The sequence below is a fragment of the Natator depressus genome, chromosome 1 (assembly GCF_965152275.1).
Source record: "Natator depressus isolate rNatDep1 chromosome 1, rNatDep2.hap1, whole genome shotgun sequence".
Taxonomy (NCBI): domain Eukaryota; kingdom Metazoa; phylum Chordata; order Testudines; family Cheloniidae; genus Natator; species Natator depressus.
The window spans coordinates 156,691,496-156,714,010 of NC_134234.1; the positions used below are offsets into that span (position 1 = coordinate 156,691,496).

A 22,515-nucleotide genomic window follows, 5' to 3' on the forward strand; every position below is an offset into this window, starting at 1 on the left:
TAGGTGTTTTGTAGAGCCAGTCCAAAATATGGGAAAACCTGGCATGAAAAATTTTATGAAAAATTTGTCCCATTTTTGTTGGAAATTTTTGAAATGTGAAGTTTATTTTATCAGCGTTAGTGTTTTTATTTTAGAGGGACATACACCATTTCTGCAACTTTTTCAACCAAAGGCTCATCTCAATAATAGACTCTTATTCTTACTCAGAGCTAAAACCAGTGCTTTTGCCAATGACAAGCCCAATTATGTGATATGGTGAGTGACAGGCTTAAAGTTGGCTGGTGTGCTCTGTTAATGGTGCATGAGTATTTTTCTCTAGACAGCTAAACACAGTGGTTTGAGAGAACCGTTGAACATGTTGCTTGGTTCTGCTGATTGACCCTCCATTGGCCATACCGGATTTAACTGCAGAACATGCCCTGCTCTGACTTGTGTGTATAATGGATCAAGCATGGTGAGTGCCAGAAGGAGGAACAGAAGAATGGACTCGTCCCCTCGGCACAGAAACAAGAGTATAGCAACCGCTCTTCCACCAGTCAAATGAGAGAAATGAAGGCAAGTCCCATTCCTCCCCCCGCAGCCAGAGGACAGCACTAAAGAATATAAGCTGGCCTCTTGATATTTTAATCAGGAGTAAATGATTACAAAATAATCCACTGCTGGTATAGTTTTATACTACTTAACCAGCCCAATGAGGTGGACATAGTTCCTGGGCAGCTCTGGGGATACAGATTAATTTGTACTTTTTTTGTGTTTGTCCCATTCCCATTGGGATGTGGACAAAGAGAAAATAGTTTGCGCTGGCTAAACACTGGTTTACTTATTGTACAGTGTGTAGTGCACAGTTAAATGTTCTAGTTCCTGCTGATGGCTGTGTGATAAACAGAAGTGTAATTAAAGAGAGAGAATGCTGGCACCAGGAAGTACACATTGTCCCGGTAGCCTGCATCGCAGAGGTTTGGAGAGAACACTAATAGGGGAGTCCATTTGATCAGTATTGGTTCATGTTTGGCAGAATAAAAGAAGTCACATGCAATCCTCTCCACCAGAAAAGAGCATACATTAGCCTGCTACTTACTAGCTCTTGTAACACTGACTATCATGAAATCCTATTTTCCTCCCTATTAAAAGTAGTAAATGCAAGCCCAAAAACATGGGAAACAAACAGCAGAGAAGTCCAGGTGCATGCACCACCCAGCAGATAGTGAAAATAAAACAAAGTCTTGAAAGAGACCTAGAAGCAAAATCCACCCCTTCTTTATTCAGTACCCAGGGGCTATTAATCAGTTGAAAATCACAACTATGCCATTACTTGATGTTGGTCTTGATGTTGGTGCGATTCTATGCTGCTACAATGAGGAACCCATTTTGCATGATCAAGACCAAAATTCTGTTGTTTTAAAGAGACAAGGTGGGTGATGTAATATCTTTCATTGGACCAACTTCTGTTGGTGAGAGAGACAAGCTTTTGATCTTGCACAGAGCTCTTCTTCAGGTCTGGTTAAGGTACTCAGAGTGTCACAGCTAAATACAAGGGAACAAGATGGTTAGAGTATAAGGAGTTAACATGTTGTAAGAGATCATTCAAGGTGAAGTGGGCAATTATCACCTTTCCTGTTATAGGACATAGGAGGGCTAGTTTGTTGATTGTTGTAATTTGCCATAAATCCTGTGCCTTTAAGTCCATGATTTTTAGTATCTAGCAAAGTTATGAATTTAAGCTCTCAAGCTCGGCTTCTGAAAGTGTTCAGGTTTCCTTCAAGGATGAGGACTGATAGGTCAGATATAGAGAGATGGTTTTGTGAAAGGTGTTTGCCCACTGATGGTATGTTGTTTTTGTCTTTTACCATTTTCCTGTGTGAGTTCATTTGAGAGCACAGCAATTGTCTGGTTTCACCCAAATAGTTGTTATTGGGGCATTTATTGCACTGGATGTGGTGTACCACATATTAGGACCCATGGATGTTGAAAGGTGTTTTGTTGGGGGTGTTGATCATTGTAACAGTAGAGATATGGTGCAAGTTTTGCATCTGTTGTTATGGCGGGGTGTGGTAGCGCTTTGAGTTGGTGCGTCCTGGTCTGTGAGGAGCTTGCTTTTGATTATGAGCTTGGTGAAGTTTGTTATCTGAAGGCCAGAAGAGGGGGTTCAGGAAAGATAGACTTCAGGATGTGGTCCCCATCGACTATGGATTATAATTGTTTAATACCTCATATGTGTTCCAGTGTTGAATGGTACGTGACAGTCAGAGTGTGCAGTCAGAGGGATTTTTTTCCTGTATTGAAGCATGTTCTCTTCGGGTATTTGGGTGGCCTGTTCTATGATGTGATCTACTTCTCTGTCGGAGTGTCCTTGTTTGGTGAAGGAGGTCTTAAGTGTGTTAAGGTGCATACTCCAGACTTTCACCTCAGTGCATTGTCTGTAGTATCTGAGTGCCTGGCTGTAGATAGATGTCTTAGTGTGTTTGGGGTAGTTACTGGATCTGTGAAGGTAGGTGTGGTGATCCCTTGGTTTCTTGTATACAGTTGTCTGTAGGGTTCCATTGATGAAGCTGATCATGGTGTCCAGGAAACTGATGCTGGTGTGATGGGAGTGTTCTAGGGGGAGTTTGATGGATGGGCAGTGGTTATTAAGAAGCTATGGTGGAAATCTATGAGGAAGTTTAGGCCATCTGTCCAGAGGATGAAAATGTCATCGATATATCTCAGGTATATCATTGCATTTAAGGCAGTGTGCAATTTCACTAAAACATGTTAAGGAATTTCAAGAGGCCGCTCCTAAAATATTTTTTTGCAGTATCAGGAACTTGATCTTATGCTTTGAATATGTTAACTCCACTTATCTCAAAATTGAATTGAATTCAATACATTGTTGCTATGTTAACTTTGGCTTGTTTCATTTTGTGCTCGTTTGTGCAAAGCTGTAACTGTTTGATATTCAGATATGACTTCATTATAATTTGTCTGGATTTACCTAATGGTCTATATCAGTATTTTGGCTGCAACAAGTCATTAATGATTTACAGTTTTCTGACTTAAGCTGTATGGTGTATCATGGAATTAAAACAATGTCTGATTCTTGATAAATGAACTGTTGTAACTGACGTAGACAGGGGACATAAAACCTTGAATGATAACAGTATATACTAAAATGTTAAACTACTTTGCACTCTATTAGCATATTCCATTTAAGAATCTCTAAGCTCTTTACAAATATTAATATTAATACTTTGTCTCTGAGGGTGGTAATATTGTGGACTAATTTCGGTTGTTGGGTTTAGTGTGTTGGTGACCTGTGATATACACGAAGTCAGAGTATGGGATCTCGTGGTCCCTGCTGGCATTATAATCTATGATTCTATACATTAAGTATCACAACAACACTGTAGGCAGGTATTATTAACCCCCATTTATGAGTGGGAGACTGAATCACAGAGAAAAGAGTTGCTCCAAATCATGCAGCAAGTCTTTAACAGAACTGGGGGGAAAAAACACAACTTCTTGTCATGTTTTAGCAGAAGACCATGCTTTCCTGCCACAAATCATCTCTGGTTATCACATGCAGGTGCACAGTAAAATAATACATCAGTTAAAAAGTCCGGCACTAACCATACTTTGTCAACACTTGATGAAAGAGTGATCCAGAAGGACAATTGGTCCATACGTCTTCTTTCTTCAGTAGAGAAATTACCAATGGAATTCCAAGATTTCATTATTTCTGGATTGGCATTTGATCTCTTTACAAGTTCTAAATGTCTCCCTGCACAAGCTTCAAGTATCTAGAATGATATTTTGATTCCATTGAAATCAGTAAGAGTGTTGCCACTGACTATGCTGGGGCCAGAACTTCAATCCAAGTTTCCACTTGTCAGAAGTTATCCTTATTCAGGAGTTGGTAGTTTTCATTTTATTGGGTTTAATTTTATTTAACTTTTCAGAATATTTGTCTGAGTATATATCACTGATGCCAGTGAATTTGCTCCCACAGTAATTAATTAGAACTGACAAAATTGCTGTTTTGATTTAGAATAATCAATTAAAATTCCAGTTGCTTTCTTTTATTTAAAACACATTTTAAAAATTCACTTTTCAAATAATATTCAAATATGCACTGACTCTGTATCAGAGGTCAGATTTACTGGTGCATTCCAGTTGCATCAGGCCACTCTGACACAAAAGTAGCCATAATTGACCAATTATGCTGGATTTATGGCTGCTTTGCCTTACTGAAGTAGCACAGAGCAGCCAGAGCGTATCAGGGAAAATGGCCCCAAGTATTTGTAAATGTATACGATACATACAAGTTGTTCAATGTTTGTTTTCTTTATAATAAACACCAATATTTTGATTAAGCTTGCAGGCTTTGTTCTGTTCTCAGTTACAACAATGAACACTGAATGTACACTGAATTTCAATGGATGTAAACCAAGGACATTGTTTGAATTTTTATTCAGTCTCGTTTTTCAAGTTTTCGATAACAGATAAGCTGCTCACCGAGGCAGCCTTAGTAGTATGCACATAGAGAAAAGGAAAGGTTGCTTATGATGACGCCTGACAGTATTGTTCCTCCAGGGCAGAGTGAAAGAGAGGAGTTTCACCCCCACCACCCTGTGATATTCTTTGCCTCTGACAATTGAAAGCCTCTAAGTTCTCCAGACTACTCTTTGGTATAGCTGTGGGCTTTACTTTTGAGAATACCCTTTGGTTTACTTCTATTCTAGTTCTTAAGGAAAAGCTATGGCAAAAAAGTGGTTCTTGTGGCATGATCTGAAAATGGCAAGGTTAGATTCTTCCTGATTTTCTTTGAAGCAGTACTTGGGAGCCTGGGACCTGCTTTTGAGAAGGCTTTACCTCAGGCTCTCTTGAGTCTTAACCTAGACTCTGTTAAACATGTGTGCAAAATTCAGCAGTGATGTAAACAGTGGAGTAAGTTACAAGTTGGTTGCAAGCTGATTAGCAAATGAAGCGAGTGGATGTAGGTATTCAGATAATGTAACCTGTTTTGCTTTGATGATCAATGGACATGCAAAATGAATATAATGCACATGCTAAGAGTACGTTACAAAAAAGGCATGAAACAGAAGAGTGTAAGACATAGTAGGATGATGGCCTATACTAGCATCTCTGAAAAATCAGGCCACTTGTTTATATGCCTAAATATGAATTTAAGTACCTAATATTTAGTATATATGTTTGAAAATATTGGCCTGTATATTTGTAAATAATGGAGACTAAATGGGATGCTGATAATTTAGATTTCACCTATATAAATGAGAGGGAGTGTCTTGGATAGTTACTGTTGCTATGGGTCAGGTATGGTCAACACTTTCCACTCAGGATAAATGTAAAGAAACCATTGTAACCAGGTGGTTGAAACAGTAGCAGTAGCATTCCAAAACACAGGCACATGGAAAAGCCGAGTAGATGCTCAGTCATGTGTCCCAAGGGGTCTGGTCTGTTTGTAAGGTACAGATACAGCACACAAGGAGAGACAAACAGAGCACAGAGAGAGAGAGAGAGAATGAGAATGCCAAGTGGACACAGCCTGGAAGCACAGAAATAGAACCGTGAGATAAAGCGAAGAGAAAAAGCTTTTTGGATACATAGTGTTGGCTGGAAAGGCTGCCTTGGTCAACAAACAAAGGAACTGACTCCTTTTTGGTTCCTCCTGCATTTGGGAAAACAGGATTTTGAACATTTCTTGTAAATAAACAAGATTTCATCAAAGGTACCAGCCTTCAGCCTTAATTTCTCCTCCCAACTGGAACTGCCCTCAGGGCCCTGAACTGTGACCAGCCGCTTGGGTCAAAAGGGATAGCAACATATTCTTTGATAGGATACATTCCCCCATTCTAGATATCTGACAAATTGACTGTTACTAGGAATGTTACATTTTTCTTGAAAAACTCTGAGAGAATATGTCCACATCTGACATGCACTCATTTGCCCAGATCCTCAAGTGATGTAAATCGATGGAGCGCCACTAATTTCAGTCGAACTGCATTGAGTCCCTCCAGCTGAGGATCTGGTCCATTACTTGTTCATTCACAAAGCAACATGGACACCAGTTAAAATGTTTAAAGCTGTTCGGTCAAAAATATGTCGTTCCTGGACAGGTCAGACAACACACGGCATTCTTGCTTTTATGCTGCCCCTTCACCTGTTTGTTCTGCCCCCTAAGGTGGTTGTACTACTTTGGAAACACGTGTACAGATGCACAATACATATTTATACAGCTATAAAACATAAAGGTATCTTACACCAACAACTACAACAAACGTGTAGTTGTCAAGTAAACTGTCTGGGCAAGCCCAGACTGAGAACTAACTCTTCTTTTTATGTTCAAAAGAAATACTCTTAGGTACAGTTATTAAATACACCTACCCATTTCCAAAATTTTATTTGGGACAATTATTAGAATACACCTGGTGATTTCCAAATTTCTCTCTTTTTTAAAAATAATGTGATTAAACTTATAACTGGACACAATGACAAATGTAAGGGCACGTGGCCCTATAAAGTTTTGAAGAAGAGCAGGGTAAACAAGAATTACATTTCTAAATGTAGACAAAACAAGTTTTTTTGTTTAAATACAAACTATCAGGCCTCCTTTGTGCATCATAAAGAACCCAAAAATGACAAAATCCCATTTTACAGGTCACCTTTAACATGTGTCAGTTTGCTTTGCAGTTTCTTTGGGAGAGGAAAAGGAACAAGAAAATATTGGCAATATGCAGAATGCCATCAAGAGCAGCCATCCCACTCCAAATCCATAGGCTGCCTGTGCAGGGCCATCCGTAGTGTTGGGGAAAGGGAACATGTCACAGAACTAGGATTCTAGAGGAATCAGAAAGGGGGAGGGAAAGACATTTTGGCTGTAGGTATAGACTGATCACATATATTCTTTAAGGTGAAATTTAAGGCCCAAATCCTCTAACTGGATCCACATTGGCAAACATCTGTGTGGATCCATATGGTCTCTATTTGGCATCTATATGGGTGCAAGGATCATTCTGAACCTAAGATTTCAAGACACACCTACACTCTTGTTTATTCCACCCCCCCTCCCCCCCCAGACATTCTTGTCAACTGCTGAAAATGGCCCAACTTGATTATCACTATAAAAGGTCCCACCGCCCAGCTCACCTGGTGGTAATAGCTCACCTTAAGTGATCACTCTGGTTACAGTGTGTATGGTAACACCCATTGTTTCATGTTCTCTATGTATATAAACCTCCCCACTGTATTTTCCACTGAATGCAGCCAATGAAATGAGCTGTAGCTCACGAAAGCTTATGCTCAAATAAATTGGTTAGTCTCTGAGGTGCCACAAGTACTCCTTTTCTTTTTGCGAATACAGAGTAACACAGCTGCTACTCGGAAACCTACACTCTTGTCACATTCAGACATGTTTTTATACTATTGAGGCAAAATAAATGTGCCCCTTTAAATAAACAGGTGGTGCCAATCATAATTTTAGGGTCCATCTTGCATTCTTTATGTGCCCAAAACAGCCAGCCATTTCAAGGAAAGTGGGAAATGTACCTTTGTCATTCTTTTGTTTGACAATTAACAGCCGTGCTTGCTTCTATATGCTGTAAATAACAGGACAAGAAACCAGGCTTTTCAACTTGGAGGTCTGTAAAATTCCTCTCTCTCACTGGATAAGGGGTTGCTGTGGGAGAACACTTCAATCTTCCTGGATATTCTATAACAGATTTGAAAGTAGCTATAACTTGAACAAAAAAACTTCAGAAACAGACTTCAAAGAGAAACAGAACTAAAATTCATTTGCAAATTTAACACCATTAATTTGGGCTTGAATAGGGACTGGGAGTGGCTGGCTCATTACGGAAGCACCTTTGCCTCTCCTGGAATTGACACCTCCTCATCTGTTGTTGGGAGTGGACTATATCCACTGTGATCAAATTGGCCCTGTCAACACTGGTTCTCCACTTGTGAGGTAACTCCCTTCTCGTCATGTGTCAGTATATTTATGCCTGTATCTGTAACTTTCACTCCATGCATCTGAAGAAGTGAGGTTTTTTACCCACAAAAGCTTATGCTCAATTTCAATCCATGCATCTGAAGAAGTGAGGTTTTTACCCAGGAAAGCTTATGCTCAAATAAATCTGTTAGTCTTTAAGGTGCCACCAGACTCCTTGCTATTTTTAAAAATGACTTAACAGCAAGGAGAGATGTCCAGACTTAAAAAAAAAATTATACACCTCAGATAATAAAAAACGAAGCACTTAAGTGTCTTATTAGTAATGTAACTTATTTCTGGAAGGTCATTTAAGGCATAGTTTTCAAGACTGACAGCACCCACATCTAATAGAGGCCATTTTGGACTCTGATTTAAAAGGGTTTAGCACATGATCTCGAAGTCACGCACCCAATGATCTATTTGCGAAATTCCTGGAAGGGCAGGGAAGTCAAACTAAGGCCCCGGAGCTGCGGGAGGTGGCAAATAGCATGTTGTAATGCACTTAACATATGCTAATGCAAATGACAGAATAACGTCTACAGGAACTAGAAACAAATACATTTCCTGGGGCAGGTAAATTACTGAACTTTAGAAGGAAGACAGGTAAAAAAGGAGTGACCTGCCTCCATATCCTCCCTCAGGTGCGAGGCGAGCCCATGAACGATCATTGTCCTTTCCAAATGCAAAAGGCAGCCCATTAAAAGCAAAGGGCGGAGAAGGTGAGGTGTCAGGAAGGGGTCTGTTCTTTCCTGGGATGAGTGTGCTTTGCAAACCGCCCGGGGGAGGAAGAAGTACCTACACGTGAAAAGAAAAGGAGTACTTGTGGCACCTTAGAGACTAACCAATTTATTTGCGCATAAGCTTTCGTGAGCTACAGCTCACTTCATCGGATGCATACTGTGGAAAGTGTAGAAGATCTTATTACATACACACAAAGCATGAAAAAATACCTCCTCCCACCCCACTCTCCTGCTGGTAATAGCTTATCTAAAGTGATCACTCTCCTTACAATATGTATGATAATCAAGTTGGGTAATCAAAGAGTGAGTTTGTGTGTGGGGGGGGGGGTGAGAAAACCTGGATTTGTGCTGGAAATGGCCCACCTTGATTATCAGAAACCCCTGAGCTCCCACTCGCCTGCAGAGGGCTACACCCGGCACCAGTCCGCGGGGATTTAAATCACCGGTGCAGTGGGGCTGTAACAGGAGCTGGGCTGTTCCGACAGCCGAAACGCAAACACCTGCACAGCCCAGAGAAGGGAGCCACAACGCCAGGTGTGTTTCTGCAATCGCCCCAAAGTCCGCATTTCGCTTCCGCCGTCAGGGCGCCTCGCCACGATCTCGCCTCAAGACCCTCCCCCTCCACCCCAGAGCAAGGGGGGCGCGTTATGAACCACCGGCCTTAACATCCCCCCCAGGCAGCAGCCCGGGCCCCCTTGGCGGGAGATCTGGCTGGGGCAGCCCCCAGGGAGCGACTGGCTGGTTTTCACGCCCCGGGGAAGAGCCGCCTGGTGCCCGCCGCCTGGCAGGCTACAGCCCCTGGACGCCCTGTCTCCCGCCCCCTCCCCGAGCGCTCTGTGGCAGCCGAGCCTGGAATCCCGCCCGCCCGGGCGGCCCAGCGAGCTCCGGCGGCCACCCGGCGCCCGCCAGCGCCTGGGGAGGGGAGGGGAAAGGTGAAGGGGAGGGCAGTGACTTTGCACCACGCCGCCACCTGCCCCTTTGCCAGCCGCTCCCTCTCCCCCCGCCAGGCTCCTCCCCGCCCGCGGCCGCCGCCACTCCGTGACTTTCCCGGCGCGGGGCAGGGGGAGCAGCAGCGGCGTCAGCGGGGCAAACTCCACGGCTCGCCCGGCAGCGGCACCGCTCTGCAGGGACCCGGGGAATCCCGCCCCACCGCGGGTTAGAGCAACGCGGGAGGCTTCCCGGCGGCGGCAGGCGGTGAGTGGGTTGCGGTGGCGCGCGTGGGTGTGGGGGGCTCGCTGACCCCGCCTGCAGCCAGCGGCGACTCGTGTGTGTCCTTGGCAGGGACTTGGCAGCTGTCTTTGGAAACTCGCTTTCAGCTTCTTGGCTGGGCCGAAGGCAGCGCCTCGGGTGGCCCCGGCGGCTTTTGCCAACGCCGAGATCCCAGCCCTGGAATCGCACGCCGGCTCCGCTCGGTAGGGGCTGGAGCAGGTTCGTCCCTTGGCTGTGATCGTGGGGGCGGGCGATCGGCACGGAGTGTAGTTAGTGGGTGGTTAGGTATTGCTGAAAAATAGCCCTTTCCATATGCAGGTAACCATTCAGGAGCCCTGGCTCCCCCTGGGAGTTTGTGGAACAGTAGATGTTGCCTTTCCAAAGGGATCTTTTGATGCCCCTTCTAGTCCCCCTTATATGACAGCGGGTGCTTCATAAATAACCCATCCTTCATGCCAGGCAGGTGTCTCAGGAAGAGGTGTCCATCGACGAGGATGGGATGGCTTTTGTTTCTAGCATCATGTAAGCAGGAAGGAAATGAGATTGTTTGTTACCTGCCTTGTCTTAGCTGTTTGAAATTTGGCAGCTTTAGGCTCATCTTGATGTTCTCGGGGAATACAGATCTGATGTGAATGTAGAACTGGATGCTAGGATCTCTTGAATTTTGCAGCAAACTTGCTACCTGCTACTGGGGATTCATGTGTCTGCCTTGTGCCTCGGTTTCCCCATTGGTAAAATGGGGATAATGGATATTTTCCTTACGGGGGTGTTGTGACGCTTTACTTGGCAAAACACGTTGAGGTCCTTGGATGGAAAGCATTATGTAGTGCAAAACATTAAATGTGCATCCTGATGACTGTATATAACGTATACAATAGTAGTGTCATTGGTAGATATGGTGTCTTAAAGGCAAAAAAGACACTTCCTTATATTGTAATCATTTCAGAGGAACATCTAATTTATGAAATTGTGCAAATAGTCTTTACGCATATGAGTAGCTCATTGGTTTCAGTGGGGCTACTAGCGAGTGTGACTCAAATAAGTAAGGATTGAAGCATTAGGGCCTAAATTGCTTAGACACCCACCACTGTATGCCCTTGCCCACCACACACATCTCTTGGGTACCACAGTGGTTGTTGAGCATAATACACAACCCTGGATAAATACATTTTTCCATCCTCTGCCCCACAGTAGATAAGAGGAATGGGAAAGCCTGAGTGAATACTGTAGATGGAATAATAGAGTACTTTGATATCCCTGGAAAAAAAGGCCACTAGTGCTCTGCAAACAGTAAATTAAACCTCCTAATACCTCCTGAGTAAATATCCACCTTTCACAGTTTGTGGGGGAGGGGAACTAAGGCACTGAGAGATTGAGCAATTTGTCCAAGGTCACGCTGAATGGCTGTCAGAGGTGAGAATAGCTCAGAATTCTTTACTAGTCCTGTACTCTTATAATTCAATATCAACATATTTTTATATATTCTTACAAAAGACCCCATTTCTGGGTACACATTTCATGCATTTTCAACTAAATTCATATAAAGTAACTCTTCCCACCCCCAAACTATCTCTTCTTCCCCCCCCCAGCCCAATTTAAAAAAGGATTCTGGGAGTGAAATTTTTGACCCCTTTGAAGTCAATAGCAGAACTTTCATTGACCTTAATAGGGCCTGGATTTACCCCAGGGTTTTTCAGCAGTAGACCAAAGAGAGACAAGTATAGTCTGACTTAATTCCTTTAAATATCCAGTTTTTAATATCTCTTATTTACTAAGTGCTAACAATGTCACTGGCTCTGTAGAAAGCATTAAATGACAGTCCCTCCTTTGCAAGCTTCTATTCTAAAAGACCCAGAGGAAACACCAGCACAGATTGGGAAACTCAGAGGTGGGAGCAACTTTGAATTTTGATTTCAGTGGTGTGTTACTTCAGATGAGCATCACAAAAGAAATGATGCTGTAGAGATAGATGGATGAAGACAGGGAATTTGCTATAATCATTGCCATCATACAAGTGTGTGTGGCGCACAGAGGAAAAACATAATAAATTCAAATTAGGTTGGGCTAAAACAAATAAAAGCTGAGAAACACAAATCAAGGCTTGACTAAAGTAAACACAGCTGAGAATTTTAATCTTTAATTTGACACCCAGGAAAGACAAAAGTGTCAGTATAATTTTAAAAACTATTAATATAGTTCAAATATAGTACAGTAGTGCTACCAGGAAATCCCCCACCAACTTTAAATAGCAGGTTGGGTGTTGGCCAAGGTAACTTTTTGGAGGCGCCCACCATCTTTAAGGTCCCAATCCTTCAAGCTGATGCTCGTAGATGAGCCCCTACTCCCATGCACTGTTCCAGTAAAGTCAGTGGATGACATATAGATGCAGGGGTCTGTACATGCAGTGCAAGTTGCAGGATCAAGGAAATAAATTAGACACTTGTGGCGGCATAACTAATCATAAATAGAGAGGAGCACATTTATTTTGATTTAGTCTATTTTCTGGTCCTATAATATGCACTAGTAAATGAAAATTACTGGTCACCTATTTATTGAATGTATTCAAATATTCTTGATTTTTTTTTTTCCACTGCCTCCCGTGCTTCCCATTTCTGGATTCCTTGTTTGCACTTGTAGTGGAAGGCCAGTTGAGTCAGGGCTTTGGAGCGGAGGCTGGAGCTGGAGCACGGAGCAGCTCCAGAGCAGTGGAGCTGCAGGTTTTTGCCTGGAGCTGGAGCACAGCTCCAAAGCCCTGAATTGAGTTGCATGGTATTGTTTCTGTTCCCTACCAGAATGAGCACACAAGTACTTCTGGCATGAACACTGGCTGATGTGTGTGGTGGGTTGCTTTTTTGCTTAAATTGGATGTTTAACTAGACTTTGCTACTGCCCTATGGCTCTCTAGTTCCTCCCTGTGGCACTTAGTATGAAGGGGGCAGAGTTCTGGTAATGTACATGTGCAATATAAACAGAACCATTTCCGTTTTTCTTTAAACCTTATTTTAAGTACCATATGCAGAATAATTCAGCAGTTTAATGATGTCCCAGAAAATACTCTGGTCTGAAACAATAAAGGAACACAGGAGCATTTACATTTTATCAGTGGTGTGAGTCTTCTGTCCAGATACTAGAGCTGGGTGGGAAATAGTTTTCCTACCCTGAAAAAGTTGTTGAGACTCTGAAATTCTTTGTACTGAATCAGGACAAAGAATTTCAATCTTGAACATTTTTGTGAACAGAAAATCCCTTCCCCAAATTTGGTTTGTGTTTATCAACATATTTCATAAGGTACCTGTTCCCTACCAAACACTAGGTGTGTGAGGTGATATCTTTTATCAGACCAACTTCTGATGGTGAGAGAGAAAAGCTTTCAAGCTTACACAGAGCTCTTCTTCAGGGCTGGGAAATGAATTCAGAGGGTCACAGCTAAATACCAGATGGAACAGATTGTTTAGCATAAGTAGTTAACACATATTTCAAGGGACCATTTAAGATGAAGTGGCCCATTAACATCCTGCCAGTCACAGGGAGGAAAGGGGAGGGGAAAGCATTTGAGGGGAGGGTTGTTAGTGGGTTTCAAATTGTTGTAATAAGCCATAAATTCGGTGTCCAGTCCATGATTTTTAGTGTCTAGCAAAGTTATGAATTTAACCTCCCAGGCTCGTCTTTTGAAAGTGTTGTGCAGATTTCCTTTTCGAATGAGGACTGATAGGTCAGATATAGACAGATCGCTTTGTGAAAAGTGTTCAGTTGCAGGTGATGTGGTGATTTTGTCTTGTATAGTTTTTATTTTTTCTGAGAGCATAGTGGTGGTTTTGTTTCACCCACATAGTTTCTATTGGGGCATTTAGTGCACTGGATGAGGTACACAACATGTTGAGATAGACAGGTATCTGACCGCTGGATCTTGAAAGGTGTGGTATAGGAGGGGGTATTGATCATTGTAGCAGAGGAGATATGTCTGCAGGTTTTGCATCTCTTTTTCTGGTAGGGTCTGGTGCTGCTTTGAGTTGGTGTGTTTTGCTTTGTGAAGAGCTTGCTTCTGATTATGAGCCTGGAGAGGCTGAGGGGTTGTTTGAAGGCCTGAAGAGGGGGTTTAGGAAAGATTTGTTTCAGAATGTGTTCAGGCACTGTAACAGAAGCATTTGGTAATACTTCCCTGCTAAAATGAAAGATGTCAATATTTTGGTGAACATACAGTGCAGGAGCTCAAATGAGCACAGATGATCCAATTAGACCCTTTCTTTTAAAAGTAATCAGAATTGGAATATTTCAACAATTTTATTACACTTGTGTGTAAATCATGACATTATTAATTTGACTAATGCAAAATGCTGTTGCTTCTTAAGTAGGGATATTGGCCTTGCTCCATGTATCTTGCCCATGCAATAAGGACTGAAGGATTGGGGGATGTGTGAAACGATCACACAAAGTGAACCTGTAAAACAATTCCTTTCCCTGTTGTTTTCTCCTTTTCCACTTAGCTAAAATTCTTCAGTAATCTTGTTTACATATACACTGTTGAAAACTTGTTGGGGGTCACAATTGAATGATGGGTTTCAGAGTAGCAGCCGTGTTAGTCTGTATCCGCAAAAAGAACAGGAGTACTTGTGGCACCTTAGAGACTAACAAATTTATTTGAGCATAAGCTTTCGTGGGCTACAGACCACTTCATTGGATGCATAGAATGGAACATATAGTAAGAAGTTTGTTTTTATATATATATATAATATAGAACATGAAAAGGTGGAGTAAGAGGTTAATTAATTAAGATGAGCTATTATCAGCTGGAGAAAAAAACTTTTGTAGTGATAATCAAGATGGCCCATTTAGACAGTTGACAAGAAGATGTGAGGATAATTAACATGGGGAAATAGATTCAGTATTTGTAATGACCCAGCCACTCCCAGTCTCTATTCCTACCCAAGTTAATGGTATCTAATTTGCATATTAATTCAAGCTCAGCAGTTTCTCATTGGAGTCGTTTTTGAAGCTTTTCTGTTGCAAAATTGCCACCTTTAAATCTGTTACTGAGTGGCCAGAGAGGTTGAAGTGTTTTCCTACTGGTTTTTGAATGTTATGATTCCTGATGTCAGATTTGTGTCCATTTATAATTTTGTGTAGAGACTGTCTGGTTTGGCCAATGTACAATAATGGTAACTGATAAAAGGTGGGGGAGGATTTGTGGTACTCATAACAAAAGGGCTATAAAGTATAGTATATCATTTTTAAAGACAAAATTTTGCAATGGAATTGTACTATTGCTTACTGTGTGAATTTGGGCAAGCCTCTTTAATCTTTCTGTGCTCCTGTTCTCCATCTGCAAAATGGGAATTATATTCTTTCTCCCATGCTTTGTCTGTCTTGTGTATTTAAATTTTAACTTTTTGGGCAGGGACTCTCCTATGTATATGTAGTGTCTAGCACAACGGGGTAAGGATCTCAGCTGGGTCTATTGGAGTTACTGAATAACAAATAATAGTGTGGAGGTTTTTAATATACTGCAGTGTACTTTTCTAAGGCCATGTCTACACTACCAGTTATGTTGGTAAAACTTATGTTGCCCAAGGGTGTGAATATTCCACCCCCCAGAGCAACATAAATGACACTGGCATAAGTGGCAGTGTGCACAGCAGGAGAGTGTCTCCAGCTGACGTAGCTACCGCCGCTCATCAGCAGTCGTTTAATTGTGCTGACAGGAGAGCTCTCTTCCATTTGCATAGAGTGGCTACACAAGAGATCTTACAGTGGCACTGCTGCATTGGTACAGCTTTGCCACTGTAAGATCTCTAATGTAGATATAGCCTAAGTAACCATTCTTTGGTAATTTGGGAGTTTTTCTACCTGTAACGTAATGTGTTTTTTATTGTGTATTTTGTTTAGCCATGACTATTGATTAGGACCATGACTTTGCATCATTTACAGTTTAGTGTGTTTGTGTTATACTTTCTTCCTTGTCTTTTATCCTTCCTCATCAAAGTGTTTGCTCTGACGTAGGTTGACCTATAAATAACTGGTCTGATTTGTTTACTGCTGATTCATATCTCAGAAACTGGGCAAACAGCTAATAAGATTGCTAAAAACGTATAGTGAGTACAAAGGTGGAGGACATATGCTGTCATCATGAAGCTGGAGATATCTAGACTAAGGTGAGTGAGTTTGCTTAAATTAGGCTTCTGAAAGTACTAGCATAGTACTGGTTTCCATACATGTTGTTTTGCTGTCAAAACTAGTGCTGTCTTTCCTTTTAGGTTATGTCTACACTACCACTTATGTCGGTATAGTTTGTCGCCCAATGGTGTGAAAAAGCCACCTTCCTGAGCGACATAAGTTACACCGATCTAAGTGCTGGTGTGGACAGCGCTATGTACTGGTGGGAGAGCTTCTCACACCAACATACACCAGCCTCCACGAGTGGTGGTAGCTATGTCAGCTTAGAGCGGCTACATAAAGAGCTTACAGCTGCGCTGCTGTAAACTCTCTAGTCTAGTGTAGCCATACCTGATTACAGAGTCTGAGGAAGCTAATGTAATTAATAATAGGACTTTTTGTTTCCAAAGCTCTGTACAACTATAAAGTAATTCAGAACGCTGTGTATGGCTTGTAAGCATTATTGCCATTTTCCAGATGGGGAACCGGAGACAGAAAGAAATTACTTATTGTCAAGCTTTGAGGAAGTCATTGGCAGAGCTGAGATTAAAAGTCAGGATTTCCTGACCCCCAATTCCTTCCTCTAGAAATTGTTTACTTGTTTTAGTAATAGAGTAAAGGCTCCTAACTAGTGGGACTTTTGGAGACATTATGTTGTGAGAGGTCTTTCTTACAGTGTACAATAAGCTTTCAAATACCACACAGTGATTTCAAATACGAAAAAGCTACTAAATTTAGGAGCAAACTAACAGTGATCAATTACTTTAAATATTTGAACAATGACCGGTCTTTTGTTCTACTTTTAGTTTTAGCTACAGATATATGTTTCAGTCGTGACTGATTAGAACAAACAAACAGGGATTTGATGTCCTCGTTCCTTAAATATTTGTCTTAATTTCAAATGAGGAGACTGGGAGGAAATGGCTGATCTTGTTTACTGTATTTTTTTGAGGTGCAAAATTTATTGTAAAACTAAATTAAGATATTGGTAGCTTTGACACTGAGTAGCTTCAGGCTTCCCATAGGGTGAAATCAGATGGCTAGAATCTTTTTGAGGAATTTTCCCCAATTCCTTAAGAACATTATTGAGGCACTGCATTTTATGTGTTAAACATTAGAACCATTAAAAATGCCATATTAGTAACTGTACCGTAAAAATGCAAATGCAACAGGACTTGAGCTTCCCTTTCTCCGGGTCTGTGATTGGTGGATATTGTCAGTGTCTATGCTGGGTGTTCATGCTAAAATTCCACCTTTGTTATTGCACAGTGTTTTGCCAGCTACCTGGGGTAGCAAGTTATAGCAGTGACTAAAGGGATGCTGGGAAGGCTGATGGCTCAGATTTAACATATACGATATAATAGGGATATGTCTAATGCCCAATTAGTTGTGGAAAATTTATCTACTGCTCTAAAATAAGCTTTGCAGCATCCTCTGCCTGGCAATCCTATGATAACAAGCACAATTGCACGTATGTGACATTCTTCTACTCTGGAGGAAGTGCCTGGGGGAGAAACTGTGGGAGAAGGAGGTAAGAGAATATTTAAAAAAAAAAAACCCATGCTTTCAAAATTCTTTCTGGTGACTTCTAGTATGTTGGTTATTCAAACATTTTTATTATTGTGATTCACAGTTTTGTTTCTGACGGTTGTGAGGTCATCTGAGTAAAAAGTTCTGAATTGTGTGTCATGATCAACTCTCTGCATAGGCAAGGAACTACCCAATAACAACCTACACTTTCATAGATTTGTTATTTTAATAGTCTCTATTTAAAGGATCTAGCTGTTTCTAGTAGCAAGGAACAGTTATGCGGCCTCCCCCCCCCCCCCTTTTTAATAAGCTATATCTTGTATATGCACTGAAAATAAACCCTGTACTTTTGCATAAGGCTTTTGGAAAGTTTCTGGTTCAGTCATAGCAATTTTTATTTACACAAACATTTCTGATTCATGCTTTGAAATATTCTCTTACTGGTTTTATTTACACTATGAACTGGCAGGCCTGCAAGCTGACAAAACATCTTCCAAACTGAACAAAAACAGATTTTGAACTGACCATATAGTTACAATATCATAATTAATTTGATCTATCGCTTTAATGGAAATTTTAATAGGCAGAAAACTATAAATGTGCCCAATATGCAGGTAAAACCATCTTTGGACAGCCCAAGCTAAGGAATGTCCAGTATTTTACCTTGGATGGCTGGTCTTGAAGATAAACCTAGAATGCTTCAGGAAGTGTTGCTGGTGGTCTCCCAAAGGGCTTCATTCTTCCCTGTAAATCAGTTATCAGCTAATGGTGCAGCATTTTGAGGTCATCAGATATTCCAGGGCACTGTTCCTGAGCATGGGTGTAGGGCAGAGGAAAAGAGTTCTAAGAGGGCACCTGGTAAGGTGACCACTCCAACTTCCATAAAGTCAGTGGGAGTTTTTCTGTTAACTTCAATGATTATTGGAACAGGAGTACTTGTGGCACCTTAGAGACTAACAAATTTATTTGAGCATAAGCTTTTGTGGGCTACAGCCCACTTCATTGGATGCATAAAATGGAACATATAATAAAAGATATATAAAATATAGTACATATAGTAAGAAGATATATGTATGTGTGTGAGTGAACACAGAGAACATGAAAAGGTGGAGTAAGAGGATAATTAATTAAGATGAGCTATCATCAGCAGGAGAAAAAAACTTTTGTAGTGATAATCAAGATGGCCCATTTAGACAGTTGATGAGGGTGTGAGGATACTTAACATGGGGAAATAGATTCAATATTTGTAATGACCCAGCCACCCCCAGTCTCTATTCAAACCCAAGTTAATGGCATCTAATTTGCATATTAATTCAAGCTCAGCAGTTTCTCACTGGAGTCTGTTTTTGAAGCTTTTCTGTTGCAAAATTGCCACCTTTAAATCTGTTACCGAGTGGCCAGAGAGGTTGAAGTGTTCTCCTACTGGTTTTTGAATGTTATGATTCCTGATGTCAGATTTGTGTCCATTTACTCTTTTGCGTAGAGATGGTCCAGTTTGGCCAATGTACATGGCAGAGGGGCATTGCTGGCACATGATGGTATATATCACATTGGTAGATGTGCAGGTGAACGAGCCCTTGATGGCGTGGCTAATGTGATTAGGTCCTATGAGGGTGTCACTTGAATAGATATGTGGACAGAGTTGGCATCGGGCTTTGTTGCAAGGATAAGCTCCTGGGTTAGTGTTTTTGTTGTGTGGTATGTGGTTGCTGGAGAGTATTTGCTTCAGGTCTGTAAGTGAGGACTGGTCTGTCTCCCAAGATCTGTGAGAATGAGGGATCATTTTTCAGGATAGGCTGTAGATCTTTGATGATGCGTTGGAGAGGTTTTAGTTGGGGGCTGAAGGTGACAGCTAGTGGTGTTCTGTTATTTTCTTTGTTGGGCCTGTCCTATAATAGCTAACACAAACTGTATTGGTAATTCTGGTGCAAAAGCCAGTGACTGACGAGGCACTATAACTTCATCCCTTTCTGCAAACACAGGAGGAAATAGTTGGTGAAATAACAAAGGATAAAGTGGGTATGAGAAACTTACTTTAAAAATTCCTAGCAGTATCTTACGCTATGGAGAGTGAAAATGCCTGGTGCTTTTTGTAGTGGCAGCGTTTGGCCTGGTCAACCTTACAAATTTGGGTTGACATAGTTACAGCACTTGGGGTGTTAAAAATCCACACCCCGAGCACTATGCTGACCTAATTCTTGCTGTAGGGGCAGCTAAGCTGACAGAAGAATGCTTCTGTTGGCCTAGCTACTATTGTTTAGGGAGGTGAAGTTCCTACTGTGTTGGAAAAACATCTTCTATTGCTGTAGTCTATGTTTATACTACCAGGTTACAATGGCATAGCTATACTGTTGTAGTGCAAACATGGCCTAAGGCCTGGTCTATACCGAAAACCTAAGTTGACCTAGCTATGTTGCTCAGGGCCGTGAAAAATTCGCACCCTCGAGAGATGTAGTTAGGCCAAACTAAGCCCCAGTTTAAACGCCATTGGATTGATGGAAGAATTCTTCTATCGATCTAGCTTAGCTACCAGCTCTCGGGGGTGGATTAACTACAGCAATGGAAACCTCCCCCCCACCCCCCCCCCTTCTGTTGCTATAGCAATTGTTTACGCTATGGTGCTAGGGCAGCAGAGCTGCAGCTTCATAGCTGTGCCGCTGTAGCATCTGTAGTGTAGATGTAGCCTAAGTCTTTTTTATTTAAGAAGCTGACAAAGCAGCGGGTATTTCTGACGTTGCGTTGATTACCATTCTGTTTTCATATCACCTTTTCCAGAGAATAGAAAAAGCCCTTCTGCGAAGTGTTACTCAACCACTGAGGTGGGGCAGAACTGCATGCCACCATTATATGATGTGAACATCTGAGTAAGAATGGATGAGACATAAAACAGAGGTACTGACGACTTGTGTTCACTGGATTCGTTGCCTTTCCTGTAAGTAAGAGTAAATGGTGTTAACCCCAGTGTCCTGCCCAGATAAGACTAATAGCATTCTGCTGACCTAAATTTCTCCTGTAGCTTTGACCAGTTCTGTTCCTGCCCCGGCCCCCCCTCCCCCGCCCCGGCTTTCCTATTCTAAATTGCTGTGGAGTGTTGGGATGTTCTAACTGTTTAAGCCACTCTTGCAATCCACCAAAGAGGTAGCTGCAGTTTAGCCCTATTCTCCCCATTACCAATCTTCCTATACCACGGTCCCCTGTGCCAGGGCTCTGTGCAATCCCATCCTTCCTTCTCCTCCCCATTCATGGCTCCAGCCTAAGCCTGAACATCTATATATGGCAATTTTATAGCCCTGTGAGCCTAACACAGGCCTGCTGCTGGTGTTTGACTGCAGTGTACACTGAAGCAAAAATTTGCGCCTTTCTAAGGGGGAGACAAAGCCTGGGAGTATCAGTACTCTTGTTTTGAGAGCGAGCATGGCGCTCAGTTAACCTTCTTGGGCTGTGGGAAACTTGTGCAGCTGGCTGTCACTTGCTGCTGTACAATAGTAAAGGCTGCATCAGTGTGTTGAGTTTTATAAAAGCATGTTTGTTTGCATGTAGCTTGAATGTACAGATGAAGTTTGAGCTGCAACTTGCACAAGAACATTCCTTTCTGCCTCTCCTTCAATGCACCCAACAGGAGTTCGTTTAATGTGTGGCTGCTTAATAGAGAGCAAACTTCTTCCCTTTTCTTTTCTGGGTGTGGGGGGGTCTAACTGAACTTGAAATTTTCCATGCCATTTTATTCTTAGTCCATAATGTAGCCTACAACCAGTGTTAATTTTGTAGTGTAGGGGAGGAGGATGGCTCTTTTAGTTTTGTCTCTTGTTAATTAGCCGTCACTGCCTACCCTTCTCAACAATATTATTACATATTGAGAGCTAGAGCCTAACAGGAAAACTCGGGTATTAAATCTGTAATGCTGCTAGGTTTATTTCATGCTGTTATATTTAGTTAATGTTAGAGGGTTGAGAAACTAATTACCTTTAATTTAGGCAATATATTTCTAGTTATAAGTGGATGAGTTAAGAGTGAAATGAAAGTCATAACTAAGAACATCACTGTGCTTGTTGGTTTGCATCTTAACTAGAGATGGTTGAAAAATGGTATTTCTGTCCTGCAGGAGATTGAGACTTTGAAATTCCCGAAGTGGGACAAAAAGTTAATCTCTGATTTCTTCCTCCCCACCCCCAACAATTGAAATATTCTGAAAAATTTAGTTTTAACCTTTATTGTTTTGAGACGATCAAAACATTCTTATAAATTATATACATATTTCAGTAATTTCCAGGTATGAATTTTGAAATCATATGTTCCTGCAGAACATTTTGATTCTGTTTGGAAATGGCATTTTCCAACTGAAAACTGCTGTCACGACTTTTTCAGCCCGCTCTAATTGTAACACTATGAATGCATGTGTTTTTGTATATTTACAGGTTATCCCAAGTTTTTCAAACACTTAAGCTGTCTCAGCACTGTTGACAAAGCTGAGATGGCTGTAAACTCAGTAAGTAGTTAAATATTCAATTTTGTTTTCTGTGGGTAGCAGCCTTATTGAGTAATGAATTAATAGTCAGGTCCATTAAAAGTGGACATAGGTATGCATGATTTTATTTTTTTTAAGAAGTTTCTTGACTTTAGTTTCCTAATCTATAAAATGGGGAAAATACTTGCCTGTATCACAGGGTATTGTGGGGATGAATGAACTAATTCTTCAAGTCTCTGATATCACAGTGATGGATGTAGTTTATGAATCTAGTACTCTGCCATCCACTAATTTGTTCTATAGTGTATTTGGTAAAAGTAATGGAGTCTTATCAGATCTCACTACAGCACTCCGCTAATTAGCATTGAAGCGACGCTGTCAACTGGAAAATCAAATTTATCACTGAAAAATTTGCACCGAACGTAGTAACTACCCCC

The 22,515-nt window shown here is 41.5% G+C and overlaps 1 protein-coding gene across 1 annotated transcript in view; it reads left to right on the plus strand.

Annotated features, from left to right (window-relative positions):
* Nucleotides 1-9,768: 9,768 nt before the first annotated feature.
* Nucleotides 9,769-22,515, plus strand: part of TMPRSS2 (transmembrane serine protease 2) — a 47,862-nt gene continuing 35,115 nt past the window's right edge. The window contains exons 1-3 of the mRNA XM_074969625.1: nt 9,769-9,918; nt 20,389-20,545; nt 22,029-22,099. Coding sequence (XP_074825726.1) covers nt 20,488-20,545; nt 22,029-22,099 — 129 coding nt within the window. The 5' untranslated portion in view covers nt 9,769-9,918; nt 20,389-20,487. The remainder of the gene's footprint in view (nt 9,919-20,388; nt 20,546-22,028; nt 22,100-22,515) is intronic.